The sequence below is a fragment of the Trichomycterus rosablanca genome, chromosome 23 (genome assembly GCF_030014385.1).
Source record: "Trichomycterus rosablanca isolate fTriRos1 chromosome 23, fTriRos1.hap1, whole genome shotgun sequence".
In the NCBI taxonomy this organism is placed as follows: domain Eukaryota; kingdom Metazoa; phylum Chordata; class Actinopteri; order Siluriformes; family Trichomycteridae; genus Trichomycterus; species Trichomycterus rosablanca.
In genome coordinates, this window is record NC_086010.1 from 469,461 (window position 1) to 490,000 (window position 20,540).

At 47.7% G+C, this 20,540-nt stretch overlaps 1 protein-coding gene across 4 annotated transcripts in view; it reads left to right on the top strand.

Moving 5' to 3' along the window:
- The first annotated feature begins 5,000 nt into the window (after positions 1-5,000).
- The window catches only part of cspg5a (chondroitin sulfate proteoglycan 5a), a 32,838-nt gene continuing 17,298 nt past the window's right edge, over positions 5,001-20,540 (top strand). For all 4 annotated transcript variants that reach the window (XM_062986069.1, XM_062986071.1, XM_062986070.1 and 1 more), the window contains exons 1-2: positions 5,001-5,536; positions 17,397-18,363. In XM_062986069.1, the coding sequence (XP_062842139.1) occupies positions 5,446-5,536; positions 17,397-18,363 (1,058 nt within the window). In that variant the 5' untranslated portion in view covers positions 5,001-5,445. The remainder of the gene's footprint in view (positions 5,537-17,396; positions 18,364-20,540) is intronic.

The window sequence follows — 20,540 nt, forward strand, 5'->3', positions numbered from 1 at the left end:
TCCTCTTTACATCCGTCCTCTTTACATTCGTCCTCTTTACATTCGTCCTCTTTACATTCGTCCTCTTTACATTCGTCCTCTTTACATTCGTCCACTTTACATTCGTCCTCTTTACATTCGTCCTCTTTACATTCGTCCACTTTACATTCGTCCACTTTACATTCGTCTTCTTTACATTCGTCCACTTTACATTCGTCCTCTTTACATTCGTCCTCTTTACATTCGTCCTCTACATTCGTCCTCTTTACATTCGTCCTCTTTACATTCGTCCTCTTTACATTCGTCCACTTTACATTCGTCCTCTTTACATTCGTCCTCTTTACATTCGTCCACTTTACATTCGTCCACTTTACATTCGTCTTCTTTACATTCGTCCTCTTTACATTCGTCCACTTTACATTCGTCCTCTTTACATTCGTCCTCTTTACATTCGTCCTCTTTACATTCGTCCTCTACATTCGTCCTCTTTACATTCGTCCTCTTTACATTCGTCCACTTTACATTCGTCCTCTTTACATTCGTCCTCTTTACATTCGTCCACTTTACATTCGTCCTCTTTACATTCGTCCACTTTACATTCGTCCTCTTTACATTCGTCCTCTTTACATTCATCCCTGGTGGAAAGTTGATTTAGTTTTTAACTAGTTCTTTAATATGGATCAAGTTTCATTCTGGCAACCTCTGCCTGTCTCATAATGCTTCGCTGCACGCTAGCATGTGACTCCTTCTGAGGTTGGTGTGTAAGAGCATTAAAGTTATGTGGTCTGTATGAGAACCTATCAACCCGCCCTGCTCCCCACTACCTACCTGATCTGCTCCTCAGTGAAGAGGATTCTAATCAGACCTGCAGCTCATCATCAGATTATTTAGACGCTCTACTTATACAGATACACACCCATTACATCACCACAGCTTTAGCTCACTAAGCTAACACAGTTAGCATCAGGACGTTCAAACCGCTAGCACACAGCTAACGTCTCCCTCCGTGTCCCGAAAACGCTTCAACTGTCCCTGACGCCCCAATTTACAAATAAACCCACTCGTATAATTACACCTTTATACAGATTACACATCAATGAGAATTTACATGTGAAAGGAACTCTGTTGGTTGCTCCGCATTATATTCGTCCGCCATGTTTGTAGTTTTTGTAAGAAAAGTCATGCCGCACTGAATGCTGGGAATGATCTTCAGCGCTGAGGAGGCGTCGGACGCTCCCTCGCTATTCAGTCAGATCATCACTCAGAATTAAGGCGCCTCAGTGGGAGCATTTTAAGGGATCAAAGAATTTAGACACGCCCTCTTCTCGGGAGTGTAGGATGATGGGAAATGTGTTTATGTAGTGAGAGAGAGCTCAGGTTTCAGACAGTCCCAGTGAACACTTGAGCCAGGCATTCTTGTCCAATCAGTTCCTGACCTGATAAATCCCCTTCTGATTGAGCGTGCACTGATGTCCACAGTCACACTCCGAAATCTTGTTAAAAGCCGCCCCAGAATAGCGGAGCTTGTCGTAGCTGTGTTATTACTCATGGTTTTGGAACTGTGTCGTATTTAGGGTATATAAGTTTCCCCGTAAGTGTCTGGACGGGTCTGTATTAGTCCTGAAGGTTCTGTGAGATCCTGAGAGCTTCTCTGTGCTTCAGGCTGGAATAAAAACATCTTCTGCTCAGATCCCGGCAGCTCAGTCCCTGAGCTCTACTGTGTTTGAACTTCCTTTTTGGCTGGAGCTTCCTGAGCGTCTAAACACACACAGTGTGGAGTTTCTTCTCTCAGATCAGAGCCAGAACCCGTCCCAAATCCCACAGACCCTCCTCTGAACCCCGACTGATCCGGAGTGCAGTGACGTCACTATGCGGCTTCAGTGATCGTTTCCCAGTTCGAACCCTGGGTCTGATGGGAGTCCTGATCAGGATGGGTTAGGTGTGTGTGTGTGTGTGTGTGTGTAGCTGTGTGTGAGAGAGATGTTTGGGTCTGTATAAGATGGACGTGGTGCTGTAATATTTTCCACCGGACGTCTCACACACACACACACACACACACACACACACACGTGGGCAGCAGATCTCCAGCTCTCACGTTTCAGACACTCTGAGTCGTTTCGGCTCCTGATGATCCGGTTCTTCTGCAGCAGGATGTTCTCGCTCTGACGTGCCATCAGAAGAACTGGATCTGGACCGTGAGCTCTACTGGAGCAGCTGGATGTCAGTGGGTCAGTGGAGCTCATCAGAACCCACCTCAGACTGACCAAATCCACCCAATGTGTGCCCAAAAGTATTGGGATGCCCCTTTTAATTACTGAGTTCAGATATTCTGAACACATTCGTTCCTATCAGTTGATTAAATCAATAATGTAAAATTATTAACATGCCTTTAAATATGTGCCAACAGTTTGGGGAAGGCCATTTCCCTTGTGCACAAATCAACTTCAGTAAAGATGTGGTTTGAATGAATTAGAACCCTGATTGTGAGGCATCTCTTCTCCAGCAGCTGCTGGTTTCTGATCTGGTGCGCTGCTCCTGTCCGGGGACGACCTGTGGTTCGGTGAAGGTTCTGCTGATGTGAGCTTGTACTGACGGTGATGTTGGAGCTTTTTGTTCCTGAGAACTTTAGGAAGCTCCTTCAGCTTCAGGATGACCCAGACTCGCTGGCTCAGATCTTATTTTTAACTTGTCAGAAACACCATCCACAGTCGACATCAGCACTTCAGAGCTTGTAAACGTTCCTGCTGATGACACGTTTTGCTCCTGAGCTGGACTTTGTGGACGTCTGAAGATAATCAGAGATGTGAAGATAAGTTATTTTGTTCTTCTGTAGTGTGTGAGCTTCAGAAAGCTTTGATTGTTTATGTAAACACACTCACACACACACACACACACACACACACACACACTCACTCACACACACACACATTCTGGATTGTGTTTACGTTCCTGGCTTGTGTGTAGGAGTCTGGTTCTGGTCAGTAGTCTTGCTTAACTGGATGACGACACAGTGGTGTCCAGCTCCCTGGGGGAATGATGAAGGAATGAAGAAAGAACGATAGAGGAACGTTGGAGAAACGTTAGGGGAATGATGGAGGAATGATGGCAGAATGATGGAGGATTGATAGAAGAAAGAAGGAGGAACAATGAAAGAACGATGGAGGAACAATGGAGGAACGATAGAAGAATGATGGAAGAACGATGGAGGAACGACCCCCTACTGGTCCTCTGAAAGAAGATTCAAATAATGACCAAAAGCAGGAGAACGTTTCCCACAACTCTGCTCCTTCCTTGACCAACGTTGAGGAGATTTTCCCCCCTGGCACACGTGAAGCCGCCGGCTGCATCTTTACACCAGTCAGCAGGTTTGGTGGAACATCCTAGCACCTCCATGTTCCTCCACCATTCATCCTGGAGCCTCAACCAGCCAGTAGACGTTTCTGAATCTTCATCTTCTGCTGCACCACCAGGTCTGATACTGTGAAATATGTCGCGGCACCACGCCGCCGTTCTCCTGGTTTTAGTGAAAAGCTTCAGACCTGCAGGCTGTGATTTTTACACCATCATGTCTGGTGTTCTTCACAACGTCCTGAGCTTCATCCTCGTTTCTATTCTCCTTATTCAGAGGAGGACCATTCTTCACGTCTTTTATATCGGGCATAAAGACGCACACACACACACACACACACACACACGGTCGTGCACACTGACAAAAGGGGGGAATTAAATCGCCCGTTGAGGCTCTTTTTCTTCCTCACAATGGCGCTGTGTGGAGGAATGACGCCACCCCCACCGAAAAGCTCCAGCTCATTCAGAATGGGAGAGGGTCTCACTCGCGCCCCTCCACCTCCCACAGCTCTAACATCTCCTGGTTCTGCACCGTCGCTGGGTGGGCAGCGTGCTCCTCACCGAATGTTCAGGAAACCGTCTGGTCTGATCTGGTCCTCCATCATCATCATCAAGTCCAAACCCGGTCGCTTCAGATGTTCCTGCTCCAGCGTGTGGTTTTGATCAAAACCATCTCATGTTTATCAAATAAACGAGACGTTCTGGATGTTCTGGAACACGAAGCTCAGATGAAGCTACATCTTATATCAGTTACAGCTTTTATCCAAAACCTCTCACGGCACAAGCGTTAAGGGCAGTGCTCGAGGGCCCAACATTGCCAGCCAGGCAGTTGTGAGGGCTTGAACCAGTGAGCTTCAGATTACTAGTCCTGCATCTTAATGGCTGAGCGACCACTGCTCTGTAGTGGGTCACCAACTTAGAGGAGTAACGTGGAGGGTTAGCGTGTTTGCACGTATCACACACGACGTGGAACAGTGGTCTGTCAGGTCCAGCTAGGAAGAAATTCATCTGGATGGGGGCACGTGGGTGGGAGTGCTGAAGGGGATTCCTTATAACTGCTGCAGTTACGCCCTCTGCTGGCTGATCAATGGTGCTGCACATGTGACTCTCAGTACACCATACAGTTCTCACATGAGTGACACTGTTTACAGTCCAGCGAGCTTCACATCACCTGTGCCTAAAGTCTGATGTGCAGGAAACAAGTCCATGTGTTTCAATCTGAGCGGTGGCAGCTTTAAAGCTCGCTTGATTGTGGGCAGTGTGTGTGTGTGTGTGTGTGTGTGTGTTACTGTGGGAGTGTGGAAAATGACACCCTGATCCATCCCAATGTCTGCAGAGTCGGAGTGGGTTCGGATCTTACTTCACACACACACACACACACGCACGCGCGCACACCTGATCTGCTTAAATCAGAAGCTGCTGAAACATTGACACTGTTTACAGTAGAGCGAGCTTCACATCACCTGTGCAGCCGTGCCTGAAGGCTGATGTTCAGGAATCAAGTCCATGCGTTTTTATTCTGTGTGATCAGGAACAAACCTGAGCTGGTTCCAAATTGCGTGGCAGCTTTAAAGCTCACTCGATTGCGGGCAGCGTGTGTGTGTGTGTGTGTGTGTGTGTGTGTGTGTGTGTGTGTGTGTGTGTTACTGTGGGAGTGCAGCGGGAGCGGAAAATGACACCCCGATCCATCCCAATCCACGCCCCTGACGCCCCCTCCATGTCTGCAGAGTCGGAGTGGGTTCGGATCTCACTTCACACACACACACACACGCGCGCGCAGTCGGGTTGCGTTTAAAGATCCAGCGGTTCCTCCGTGCCAGTGCGCGCGCTCAGAAAGAAACTCTCGCGCGAGAAGGTGTCGGTGCAGCGATGTTTGGGTAATAAAGCGGGTTCGGTTCGGATGAAGGAGGAGCGTGAGAACCAGCCGTCAGGAGAAGACATGAAGACTCACAGAGGAGAGAGGAACATCTGAACTACCACCGACTGGATCCACATCACACCACCCGATACACACACACACACACACACACACACACACTCCAGACCCGATTCTACATACTCCACACACCAGATCACACCGGATCACATCAGATCGTTCCAACTTCCCGCTGTGCGACCATGAAGATCAACACGGTGCTTTGTTCTGGATGCTGGAACGTCTCCATCATGGTGTCCGCGCTGGTGGTCCTGCTGCCTCTGCTCGCCCACGGTAAGAAACACCAAAATAATTCTGATGAATCCGATTGAGAGATGTGATCAGACGCAGGATGGGGGGGTGAAGTGTTTAGTGTTTGGGGTTTGGGGTGGAGTGGGGGTTGAGGGGGTGGAACAGTGACCCAGAAACCCCGGTGTGAATTTGTGAATTAGGACAGTCGGTCAGGAGAAGTGCTGATGAGCTCCGGGTTCAAATCAGGGTCCCGAGTGCTTGTGGTGCAAGATTTGCAGGACGAAATGTGCAGGAGCGCAGATGCGGCTGCATACCTGCACCCCTGACAGACAGGAACTGTCAGAAATGATCACCATCGTGATGATGGTTCCATCAAGCGAGCACGTGATGCATCTGAACCCGAACCCGAACCGAACCTTGAGCACTTGTGGATTCGGTTCTTTCTGATCACGTCTGCAGTTGGTTGTGCAGACTGGCGCGCATCATGGAGAGAGAGGAGAACGAGGGTGGATGAAGGGATGAACCGAGGAACCTGGAGCTGCACAACACAAAGAGCCTCACAATCACATTCCGATGCACGAACCCGTCCAGCTGCGCGCACATCTGCATCACTTTGTGTGTTTTGCAGCGCTGTTTGATGCAAAAACGCCATTTTTAATCCGAACCACTATTGTTCTCCAGAGCTGCGCTGCCCGGTGCTGCCCAGAGTCCAGAAAACCCAGAGTGGCTGCAGGATTTTCTACCAAGCATTGTTCTGATTAACCTGGTACATCAGTCTCCACAGAGCTTTCAAATGTTCTCCTGAATTCACTCACTAGCCAGGGCTAGAGGTGCAAAAAAAACCAAATGTGCAGGGCAGGGATGCAGGAGAAACATCTAATCTTTATTTAACGTTTCTGTACTTAATTCAGCTCTAGAAAACCATGTGATTTTGTTTAATCTGTCGTGATTATCACCAACATCCATCAAAATCTGATGGTGGTTAGAAGATGGAGCCTGTTGCTGTGGTTCCTGTGGGTGTAGCTGCTGGCACTCGAGATCCTGCCTGCATTCGAGAACCATTTTTCATTGCTTTGTGGGTCCTACAGAGACACATATCGTGTTCAAAAAAGATCTTCACACTGCAGAAGGTGATTTGTGCTCTAGAACACAGTAGTAATGTGAACTCGCCTGTTTGAATTCTAGAACCATTTTCACACTCCAGAACATTTTGTGTTCTAGAGCAGCGGTTCTCAACCTCTTTTCCCCTCTTAGACCCTTCTGTGTCTAAAAAAAAAAAGAACAATCTGGGACCCACTTGACATGGGTCATGGTCTTGTTCTGACTTACAGTATACAGTATGAACAATTGAGGGTTAAGGGACTGGCTCAGGGGCCCAACAGTGGCAACCTGGCACCTGCCTATGAGTTTGTTCTGATGTTGGTTGATGTAGTGGGTTTAGTTCTGGTGAGCTGATGGTAGGAGCTTCCTCACCTGGATCTGCTTTAGCAACTGAATCTGAATCTTTGTAGTAGCCGTTTGTTGACCTTAGCACTTTTTGGGGGGGAAATTAAATAAGACCCTGCGAAGGCTATAGGTTGTCGTGTCTTTGATGAATTTGTGCCACATGAAGCAGATGATTGGACCTGACCAGGTGCTCAGTAGACGCAGTGGTCATATCTGAGAGAGGGAAGGTTGTTTGGGGTTTAGCCTCCTTGCTAATGCAATAGCGACTCCTACTGTCTGGTTAACAGAACACAGTACAGGAGTGGTATGGTCCTCTTGTCCCAATTCTTGAACTCCTCTGGTGTTTACACCATCCCGACGAGCATGCATACAGTCACCGGCCGCTTCTTTTCACATGCCAGAGATGGAGTCTCACAGAGAGCTGCAACACGTATGGACGCCTGTTCATGAATCATCTACCACTTGAGCAGACACCTCGACCAGCCTGGTCTTATTGAGGAAGCAATGAAGAACCCCGTCAGCATTTCCTCCCTCAGACATGGCCAGTTGTGTCTGTTAGACACCCAGCCAGGATGATAGTATACGGGATAGCTCAATACACCGCTGTTCCACCCGAGTGCCTGATGTAAACGTTTTTTTTTGTTGGAGGTTGTAAAGATTAGCGAAGGCTACATCATGGTGCTCATTAACCCTTTAATGTTACTGGAGCTGCAGTTGGTAGTGATGGTGCAGCACATGGCATACAAACAGGCCAGTAGGTGGATTGGTCAGTATAAAATGCCCATGTGAGCGTGTGGTGCCCCGTGATGGACTGGTGTCCTATATAGGAGGCATTACCGCCTAACTGTGTTGTGCTTAGTGGTTGATGAACTCTGGACCCACCGTGACTCTGATCATGATAAGGTGCTTTTGTTGTGTATGGAGGACCATGCTACGTCTCTGTATTCCTCCACTGCTTGTGTCGTGTGACCAGACTCTAGGGGTCGCTGTTGCAGCAGGAGGAAGTTTTACACACCAGTTACCCTCCCTCTCTCAGGCGCCACCAGTTGTGAGTTGCGTGGCAGAGTGAAACGCTGTGGTTATGAGTTCTAAACCCTCTCTGGACCTGTAAATCAGATTAAGTTTTAATAAACCACCAACACTGAGCTTTTACTGCCTGAGCTTTACTAACAGAAGTCAGCTGCAGAGAAACGTCACACTGGAGGAATGTAAACAAACAAGCTGCTCCATCAGAACATGCAGTGGAGCTTTTACATGAAGAAATCTGGACAGTGAATAGAATTAGTGATGTTATAACAGTGCAGATCAGAACCTGATGTTCAAGAGTAAATGTTTTTTTTAATATTAACATGAAGTTCTGATCAGTTTAATCAGCTGCAAAAACTCAAAATATACAGTTTTCTTACTTTAGTTTTAAATGATCCATTAATTTGTGAGGCATAGTTGAAATTTCTTTAAATAGATCTTTAAATATTTATTCTTGCAGTTGTAGTGCAAAAATAAATCATGAGAAGAAATTATTATTATTGTTAATATTATTTCTACTGTTATTAATTTTTATTATTACTATTGCTACTGTTATAATTATTATTATAATTTTTTTTTTGCTACTAATATTATTAATTTTGTAAATAACTTAAAATTAATGATTTTATTTTTTATTAATATTATTTCTACTATAATACATTTTAATACTTATATTATAATTATTATTTATTATTATTATTTATTATTATTTTTATTATTATTATTTATTATTATTTTTATTATTATTATATTTATTGTTATTATATTTATCGTTATTATATTTATTTTATTATTATAATTATTAGGATGATTATTTTTATTATTATTTAATTATATTTAGGAGATTATAAAACACTTGAGCACCAATCAGAGCTCTCATCCCCCGTATCCATGGCGACCAGCGCTGCTCCTCTCTCAGTGGAAGTGATTACGCCCGATTCGGGGGAAACTCAGATTCCTACGACCCCACAAACCTCAGATCATGACGCCTCCCTCATACAGCGACTGAACCCAGCAGGTCTGAGGCTGAATGTTAACGTCTGTTCTGTGGTTTAGAGACGTTTAATCGTGTTTGTGGAGTATTTGGGAGGTGAGGAGAATCGGAACCCCCCTCTGGTTCACTGTGGTTAATCCCTTTGTTAAAGCTTTTCTCACGCACACAAAAGAGAAGATGAAGCTGAATCTGGTTTCACGCCCTGTTCCACGTTCTGATCACATCTCTTATTATTTTTCTGTGTGTGTGACGCTTCAGTCGATTTTATCTCTTTATATTTTTACACAGATTGATGAATAAATAATAAATCAGATGAAACGTTCACTCATGATCTGAATCTGCTGCTGCCACATTTATTCTAACTGGTTTATTAAATAATAATAAGCTGAAGCTTCTGATAAATCCATGAGAATCTATCTGTGTTTTCCTCTCAGACGTCTGGGTTATTTATTTATTAAAGCCGTGGTGTCTGAGCGTTCGTCTGCTGCAGCGTCTGGGAGAACAGAAACAGAAACGCTGCCAGATCAATAAAACCAGGAGCAGTTACCACATTCCACCAAACGCTCCCCAGAGACCCACTGTGGGCTCATCAGGGACGGTCTGCGTTTGGGAAGAGCCCAGAAAAACCACACATAGGGCCTGCAGGGGGTCCCACCCACACAGAGCCCCAGTACACAGAGCCCAAAAACTCAGGGCCTGCAAGGGGTCCCACCCACACGGGGCCTGTTCTCTACAGGCAGTGCAGGTATAGACAAACGCATGTACAAAACACAGAGCCCAAAAACACAGGGGCCCAAGTAAGCAGAGACTAAAAACACAGGGGCCCCAGTATCTGAAGCCCCAGTCATGTTTGGCCGTCTTGCTGTTGTTAAAGGGCCAACAATGAGGGGCCAAATTCTCACAGAATCTCGCTCACAAAAATGAGCCAATTCACATACTGGCATGGATTGAGTCCCCATAGGAACATGCCAAACTCCACTCAGACAGTAATGGAATCGATTCTTTTCAGGCTTCTCACAGGACTCTGTGTCTGTGTGTGGGAATTTGTGCCCATTTAGTCAAAAGATGGCAGCATTTGTAGGGCTAGGTGCTGGTCAATCAGGACCTTCCCTAAACTGTTGGTGGAAAGCTGGAAGCATATAATTTCCTTTATGAGACTGCTGTGTCCTAATACTTTTGGCCATGTGGTGTATGAACAGACACAGAGAGGAGCGGGTTAGCATCCATGTGCAAGTGGAGCAAATCAGCTCGGCCAGATGTTATTTGCAGCTGTTTCTGCAGTGTGTGTGTGTGTGTGTGTGTGTGTGTGTGTGTGTGTAACCATGCCGAGTTGTTTGTTTGTTTCCCCCTTGACCAGAGGCAAGTTTCAGTCCAGCTGTCTTAGCTTAGCTTAGCTTAGCTTAGCATAGTTCAGTTTGATTTAAAGAGGTGAAGCTCTTCTCGATGTGGCCAAAAGTATTTGGACGCCTGATCATGAGCTTGTTGGACATTTTATTCCAAACCTTAGTTTTCTTTCTTTGCAGCCATAACAGTGTTTGCTTTTCCAGGAGGCTTTTTACAAGGTTTTGTAGTGTCTCTGTGGGGATTTGTGCCAAATCCAGATCAGTGATAAGAGCTTTTTCAGGTCTGGGAACGTGGGACTACAGGCTCTGGCTCTCGATTGACACCCTGAATTATCCTTACAGTGGGGTGTTCAGTGGGATCGAGGCCTTACATACAGGAGCAGGTACACTGGAACAGGAAGGGACCTTCCCTAAACTGTTCCCACAGCTTTACACCTGTTAACACTGAGTGTGGTTAAAACACCTGAAGTGAATAATTAGGAGGGGTGTCCACATACTTTTGACTCATGACTGAACACAGTTTGAGCAATTGAGGGTTGGGTGGTGGGGCTTGAACCAACAACCTTCTGATTACTAGTCCGCTGAGCTACCGCTGCCATAACTAACTTCATTAGTACCAGAACAGCTGGTGTTGGGTGACGGGGTGGCACAGCTGGTAGTGTAGGTGCTGCACAGCCCCGGGACTCTGAGGATCTGGTGTAATTCCGGCCTCTAGCCAGACCATGCAGCAGGTGGATTGGCGTTTTAAATGTACCTCTTAGTTCAGGTGGGTTAGTGAATGTATGAGTGTGTGTGTGTGTGTGGCCGAGCAGTTGAGAGTGGAGAATCCTGTCCAGGCTTTAATGTTTTTGGCCCTGGACCCACTGCGACCCTGAACAGACTGTTTTGTACGTATGTCCAGTGTCTGCAGGTCCTTTTAAACCATGCAGCAGGTGGATTGGCTGCATTGATCTGCATGAATCTAAATACGTCAGTGTGTGTTGGCCAGACTGGCTCCTTTAGTTCCTGGTGGCACAGGATCCTCCACGTCCCTGACCAGGATGAAAGAAAAGTGTTATTGATCATTTGTTACCATGACAACTGTACACTTAGATGTTTGAAGCGACCGGGTGTGAACAGGGTCTGATTGTCCAGTTCGTGTGTGTGTGTGTGTGTGTGTGTGTACTCGTGCTCCACCGCACACACTTGTTCTTTGATCCAGTTTCCATGGCGACACATCTTTCCACCACCACAGCACCTGTTGAGCGTTCACACACACACACACACACACACACACACATGTATGCTTAGACACTCAGACACACACACACACATGTATGCATAAACACACACACACACACACACATGTATGCATAGACACACACACACACATGTATGCATAGACACTCAAACACACACACACACACACACACCCACATGTACGCATAGACACTCAGACACACACACACACATGTATGCATAAACACACACACACACACACACACACACACACACATGTATGCGTAGACACTCAGACACACACACACACATGTATGCATAAACACACACACACACACACACACACACACACATGTATGCGTAGACACTCAGACACACACACACACACATGTATGCATAAACACACACACACACACATGTATGCATAGACACACACACACACATGTACAGTGTATCACAAAAGTGAGTACACCCCTCACATTTCTGCAAATATTTCATTATATCTTTTCATGGGACAACACTATAGACATGAAACTTGGATATAACTTAGAGTAGTCAGTGTACAACTTGTATAGCAGTGTAGATTTACTGTCTTCTGAAAATAACTCAACACACAGCCATTAATGTCTAAATAGCTGGCAACATAAGTGAGTACACCCCACAGTGAACATGTCCAAATTGTGCCCAAATGTGTCGTTGTCCCTCCCTGGTGTCATGTGTCAAGGTTCCAGGTGTAAATGGGGAGTTTGGTGTTTTGGGTACAATTCTCTCATACTGGCCACTGGATATTCAACATGGCACCTCATGGCAAAGAACTCTCTGAGGATGTGAGAAATAGAATTGTTGCTCTCCACAAAGATGGCCTGGGCTATAAGAAGATTGCTAACACCCTGAAACTGAGCTACAGCATGGTGGCCAAGGTCATACAGCGGTTTTCCAGGACAGGTTCCACTCGGAACAGGCTTCGCCAGGGTCGACCAAAGAAGTTGAGTCCACGTGTTCGGCGTCATATCCAGAGGTTGGCTTTAAAAAATAGACACATGAGTGCTGCCAGCATTGCTGCAGAGGTTGAAGACGTGGGAGGTCAGCCTGTCAGTGCTCAGACCATACGCCGCACACTGCATCAACTCGGTCTGCATGGTCGTCATCCCAGAAGGAAGCTGACGCACAAGAAAGCCCGCAAACAGTTTGCTGAAGACAAGCAGTCCAAGAACATGGATTACTGGAATGCCCTGTGGTCTGATGAGACCAAGATAAACTTGTTTGGCTCAGATGGTGTCCAGCATGTGTGGTGGCGCCCTGGTGAGAAGTACCAAGACAACTGTATCTTGCCTACAGTCAAGCATGGTGGTGGTAGCATCATGGTCTTGGGCTGCATGAGTGTTGCTGGCACTGGGGAGCTGCAGTTCATTGAGGGAAACATGAATTCCAACATGTACTGTGACATTCTGAAACAGAGCATGATCCCCTCCCTTCGAAAACTGGGCCTCATGGCAGTTTTCCAACAGGATAACGACCCCAAACACAACCTCCAAGATGACAACTGCCTTGCTGAGGAAGCTGAAGGTAAAGGTGATGGACTAAACCCAATTGAGCACCTGTGGCGCATCCTCAAGTGGAAGGTGGAGGAGTTCAAGGTGTCTAACATCCACCAGCTCTGTGATGTCATCATGGAGGAGTGGAAGAGGATTCCAGTAGCAACCTGTGCAGCTCTGGTGAATTCCATGCCCAGTAGGGTTAAGGCAGTGCTGGATAATAATGGTGGTCACACAAAATATTGACACTTTGGGCACAATTTGGCCATGTTCACTGTGGGGTGTACTCACTTATGTTGCCAGCCATTTAGACATTAATGGCTGTGTGTTGAGTTATTTTCAGAAGACAGTAAATCTACACTGCTATACAAGCTGTACACTGACTACTCTAAGTTATATCCAAGTTTCATGTCTATAGTGTTGTCCCATGAAAAGATATAATGAAATATTTGCAGAAATGTGAGGGGTGTACTCACTTTTGTGATACACTGTATGCATAGACACTCAAACACACACACACACACACACACACACACACACACATGTATGCATAAACACACACACACACACACACACACACACACATGTATGCGTAGACACTCAGACACACACACACACACACATGTATGCATAAACACACACACACACACACACACACACGTATGCATAAACACACACACACACACACACATGTATGCATAGACACTCAAACACACACACACACACATGTACGCATAGACACTCAGACACACACACACACACACGTATGCATAAACACACACACACATGTATGCATAAACACACACACACACACACACACGTATGCATAAACACACACACACATGTACGCATAGACACACACACACACACGTATGCATAGACACTCAAACACACACACACGTATGCATAAACACACACACACACATGTACGCATAGACACTCAGACACACACACACACACGTATGCATAGACACTCAAACACACACACACACACACATGTACGCATAGACACTCAGACACACACACACACACGTATGCATAAACACTCAGACACACACACACACACACACACACACACACACACGTATGCATAAACACACACACACACACACACACATGTATGCATAGACACTCAAACACACACACACACACACACACACACACATGTATGCGTAGACACTCAGACACACACACACACACATGTATGCGTAGACACTCAAACACACACACACACACACACGTATGCGTAGACATTCAGACACACACACACACTCACATGTATGCGTAGACACTCAAACACACACACACACACACACACACACATGTATGCGTAGACACTCAAACACACACACACACACACACACACACATGTATGCGTAGACACTCAAACACACACACACACACACACACACGTATGCGTAGACACTCAGACACACACACATGTATGCATGAACACACACACACACACACTTGTACGCATAGACACTCAAACACACACACAGACACACACACACACACTCATGTGTTAATTTACTTAATGACTAATTACTCAATCCTGGTCAGGGTCGCTGTGGGTCTGTACCATCCGGAACCCTTGAGCTGAAGCAGGAACACCTGGGACGACCCCCCCTCAAGGAACCAGAAGTGAGCGGCGGTTTTGGAGTGACTGTGTGGCACAGCTGGTAGTGTAGGTGCTGCACAGCTCCAGGACTCCGAGGATCTGGGTTTGAATCTTGTCTCTGGTCAGGATCTTTGTAAACGTAGCATAAATATTTTGAAGCCTTTTTTTATATGGTTTTGTAGTGTATCTGTGGGAATTTGTGCCAAATGAGCCGAGCTCTTGCGACGCTTGTTGTTCAACACTACTTCAGCTGTGCTACCAGCCTGACTGGCGCCTACACGGACGATGATCGGCTGGTCCGAGGGTCTCTGTGCAGCGTCATCGATCAGCCAGCAGAGGGCGTCATTGCTGCAGTTATGAGGAGGGTGTATCTCCGTCTGAGGGGATTCCTCATAACTGCAGCAGTTACGCCCTCTGCTGGCTGATCAATGGTGCTGCACAGAGACTCAGGATAACAGACACTCTCCGTGCACGATACGGATCTCCAGTGCAGGTGAAAAGAAGCGGTCGGTGCTGCACACGTGTGTTTTAGACAGCAGAAACTGAGGACTGTTTTTGCTTCAGCGTTTTCCCCCCGTGTGAAGGAATTCCGACCCCCCCTCGAACCTCCTCTGTTTTTGGGTTCCCCGCGTTAGCATATCAAAGTATTAGCATCTGTGGAGAAGCAGCGCGCACAAAAGAGGCTTTGTGTCCCCCCGAGCCCCCGAAAGAGGGGCCCCGACTTTGTTTTGGTCTGTAACCTGTGGAATCAGACGGCGGATGGCGAGCCGCTCGCTAACGTCAGAATTTATCGCCGCTATAAACGTCGCGGTAACATCGATAAAGTTAGCGTAGCGCAGCGGCGCGTTAATTACACTCCCGTATAAACGTTAGCGCGCCTCGTTTAGCTTTAATGTGAGCTGTGTAAACGTTAGCGTCTTGCACATCAAAGCGGAATGAGGAAAGATCAAAGGGCGTTTCGGGACAGAAATGAAAGATCAAAGCTTTATGTTTATCTAACACACAGGCGTCCACATAATTACGGCTCATGCGCATGTGTTTACAGTCGAGCGAGCTTCATGGCTTTCTTGCAATAATGAAGCTCCTCCGGCGTCCACTGCAGTGTAAAGCTTGCTTGACTGTGAGCAGTGACGTCTGGGAAGGCTTTTCCACAGGATTTTGGAGTGTGTCTGTGGGCATTTGTGCTCTTTTAGTTACAACATCATTTGTGACAGGTGTGAGAGGCCTGGCTCACAGTCAACGTTCTATTGCATCCCAAATATGTTCAGGATGCACCATCAAATCCACATCTAATAGATCCCTCACCCTCACCATCAGATCCACATCTAATAGATCCCTCACCCTCACACACACCATCAGATCCACATCTAATAGATCCCTGACCCTCACTCACACCATCAGATCCACATCTAATAGATCCCTCACCCTCACACACACCATCAGATCCACATCTAATAGATCCCTGACCCTCACTCACACCATCAGATCCACATCTAATAGATCCCTCACCCTCACACACACCATCAGATCCACATCTAATAGATCCCTCACCCTCACCCTCACCCTCACCATCAGATCCACATCTAATACGTAGATCCCTCACCCTCACACACACCATCAGATCCACATCTAATAGATCCCTCACCCTCACACACACCATCAAATCCACATCTAATAGATCCCTCACCCTCACCATCAGATCCACATCTAATAGATCCCTCACCCTCACACACACCATCAGATCCACATCTAATAGATCCCTGACCCTCACACACACCATCAGATCCACATCTAATACGTAGATCCCTCACCCTCACACACACCATCAGATCCACATCTAATAGATCCCTCACCCTCACACACACCATCAGATCCACATCTAATACGTAGATCCCTCACCCTCACACACACCATCAGATCCACATCTAATAGATCCCTCACCCTCACACACACCATCAGATCCACATCTAATAGATCCCTCACCCTCACTCACACCATCAGATCCACATCTAATAGATCCCTCACCCTCACACCCACCATCAGATCCACATCTAATAGATCCCTCACCCTCACCATCAGATCCACATCTAATAGATCCTTCACCCTCACACCCACCATCAGATCCACATCTAATAGATCCCTCACCCTCACCATCAGATCCACATCTAATAGATCCCTCACCCTCACACACACCATCAGATCTACATCTAATAGATCCCTCACTCTCACACCCACCATCAGATCCACATCTAATAGATCCCTCACCCTCACACACACCATCAGATCTACATCTAATAGATCCCTCACTCTCACACCCACCATCAGATCCACATCTAATAGATCCCTCACTCTCACACCCACCATCAGATCCACATCTAATAGATCCCTCACTCTCACACCCACCATCAGATCCACATCTAATAGATCCCTCACCCTCACACACACCATCAGATCTACATCTAATAGATCCCTCACTCTCACACCCACCATCAGATCCACATCTAATAGATCCCTCACTCTCACACCCACCATCAGATCCACATCTAATAGATCCCTCACCCTCACCCTCACCATCAGATCCACATCTAATAGATCCCTCACCCTCACATGCACTTTTGGAGGGTCGGTGGATCTCTTGTTGCATGAGTAGCATTTTCGGGGGTAGCGGGGGTGATTTAGGTTCTCTGGTGACCTCTGACCTTTACTTTTATCTCCACAGCAAACTCGGCGTTGGGGAACGTGACTGAATCCGCTAGCATTAACGTCACCGCCGCCCGAGTGCAGAGTGACGAGGACGCAGGAAGTGGCCTTCAGGGGGAGGAACTCTTCCCCACCAACTCCTCCCTCCGAGCTACAGACCAGGGGGCCGCAGAGATCAGCCAGGAGTCCGCCGAGACCGACAACCTCCTGCCCAACACGTCCACCAGGGGCTTCAAGGAGGAGGAGGAGGAAGAGACGACGGCGAGGGTGACCACGCAGACGGCCACGGAGGCGCCCACGCAGACGGCCACGCAGACGGCCACGCAGACGCCCACACACGGCGAGGAGATGGACACGGAGACGGAGGCGGAGACGGAAACTGAGGCGACCACGGAGACAACCACACATACGCCCTGGCACGGCGAGGAGACAGACACTGAGACGACCATGCAGACCCTCTGGCACGACGAGGAGACGGACACGGAGACGACGGTGTTCGACCTGAATCATCAAGAACCCTACACCACCATGAGTCCCTCCCCTCCCCACCACGCCCATCATCCCGAAGTGCTCACCGTGGGCTTCTTCGACACCGACCCCCGAGGGAGGAAGTTCGCCCCTCCGACGCCCACCGCTCACGAGCTCCAGGGTCACGACGCCACGTCCTGGGACGTCTCCGAGAGCTACGACGAGCCAACCACGTACGAGGACACCGCGACTCCCTCCACGTACGACGAGAGCACCACCGTCCCCACCACGCCCAGGATCTTCCGGCCTCACCTCCCGAATCACTTCATCCCCCCGCAGCATAAAATGCCGCTACAGCCGCCTCGCGACGCCGGCACCGGCACCGGCAGGAGCGTGGAGTGTCGTCTGGGTCTGGTGCGCATCAACGGGACCTGCAGGTCTCAGTGCGACGTCATGCCCAATTACTGCAACAACGGGGGCCAGTGCGTCATGCTGGAGGGATCCGGAATCTTCTGCAGGTACCAGTTTACTTCACTTTTACCTCACTGAACCGGTTCCTGGTACCGTCAGATCCAGGGTTACAGCTCCACATGTATCTGTGTTTATCTGGATTTTCCTCCCTGTTTCACTTTTAAACTTGTGTTACAGCTCCAGCTTCTGAGAAACGGTGAGAATCAGAATCAGCTTCTCCCAGAGTCTAAAACGCTTCTGGTTGAAAATAAAGCTTAACGTGGTTTAATGTAGTAAAAGAAGGAGACAGGAGCACTAAACTTCTCTTCATTATTACTGCTCATAAGTTCCTCCACTAATCACATTCCTCACTCGCTGTTTTACTACAATAAGTCACGCTAAGTTTTGTTCGTACGACCTGAGCTGCTTTTACCGCCTCGTATCAAACAGTTTGTCTCATTGGAGGAGCTTTGAAAGGTCAGTGGCACCCTAAGGGGTTCAGAAGCCTTGAGGAAGAAGTTCTGACCCTTCAGATCCAGTGTCGTTTTCCTGTAACACCATTACAAACCCGGAGCTGCTGGACTGCAGGAGCTTCGACTCACTTTAGTCGTGAGGTTTTAGGTTGTGACTCTACCACATGTTATTGTTTCTGACTGGTTTACTGGTTCCAGACCAGCAGCTGGAATGATTTTGGTAATGGAAACTGGGACGGCCGAGCCCTGTGCTCGAGGAACCCCCCCTAAAAAACCTGAGGAAACCTCATGATCTGAGAAGGTGGATGAGAATGTGGTGAGAGTGTTGTGTGTTGTGTGTGTGGTCAGGATCAGGATGATTCTCATCTTCTCATCCACCGTGTGGTTTTCAGATGAGGATCGAGGCACCGTGAGGTTCTGAGGCTCCGCTGCAGCACGGGCGTCGTCATGAACCCAAAATAAAGCGCTGCATGTTTTCCTGGATGCTTTATAGGGAAACTTTATTAGGAAACTGAACCTCGGTGCCAGAACCAGTTTCAGCCCAGAACCACGTGAGCCGGGCGCACTCCCAACCGCAGAGCGTTTAAATAACGTCAAAAAAATCAAACTAAATGCAGCCTGAAGGTTTCCAGAAGAGGTTCAGTCCTGAAAATGAAAATAACGGGCAACTATAGACGACTAATGAGCACAGGCATTAAAAACAGAGAGATTTTACATTTTGGAGGTCGGGGAGAAACGTAGAACTAATTCTCTGCATGTTCCCCCATTTTTCTCCCAGTTTAGTCATAGCCGGTTCCTCTTCCTCTGCTGGAGACTTTGATGGCGTACTGAGGAGGGTATATTCTCTCCTGACACGCCCTCACTCCGACTTCGGTGGATCGGTGTGTGAGGTCGGTCTCGCACACGTAGAGTCACGCCCTGATCTCCATGTTCCTCCACTTCTGTACAGGCGCCTCGACCTGCTAACCAGGGTCCTTCCACAGCGTCCGAGACCCCTCCACATTTTTATTTTTAGTCCTGTCGTTTCCCACCCAGCAGACTAGTGGTCGATTGTGCCAGCTAGTGGGCGCCCAGCTGACCGGTAGCAGAGCTGAGATGCTACCTGTATGAACGGTAGCAGCAGGTACAGAGTCCCTCGCTGCTCTCGCTGTACGCTCAGTAGTCAGTAGGAGGCGCTGTTGTGGTGTGGTGGGTGTGCCCCACCCAGCCCTCCCTCCCTCAGTCACACAGCGCCGTGTTCAGATCAGATTCGGAATCAGACTCAGTTTATCAGAACAAAGATCCCAGATCAATAACTACAGATTATATAAGCGTAATTTTAGTCTCTTTAGGGATTTGAGTTGGTACCATCGTTCATGCCGTTGACCCCAGATCGTGTTCCCGACCCCCATCCTTCCCTCACTAAGCTGATTTCTACACATTAAATCACCGCCGCCCCGCCCGGATCTGTGCAGTGACCTGAATAAAGACCCCCGACCCCCCCGGGAGTGATAAGTGTGTTTTGGAGTGTCCACACGTCCACATCTGTTGGATTAGCGCTCGCTGGGTGAATAATGTGGTCAGTGAGTGCAGACTGATGGTGAAAATAGTGATTCTGTCCATTCAACACCACTACAATCTGCAGGAGGTTCGGGAGGGTTGTTGGGGGGGGGTCTGAATACTTTCTGAACCCTCCGTACGTGTCCCTAAACTATACGCTCACCGGTTTCAGCTGTGTGTCGGCGTGATTTGCTTTTTTATTTGTGTCGTATTGAGATGCAGATCAGCTCAGG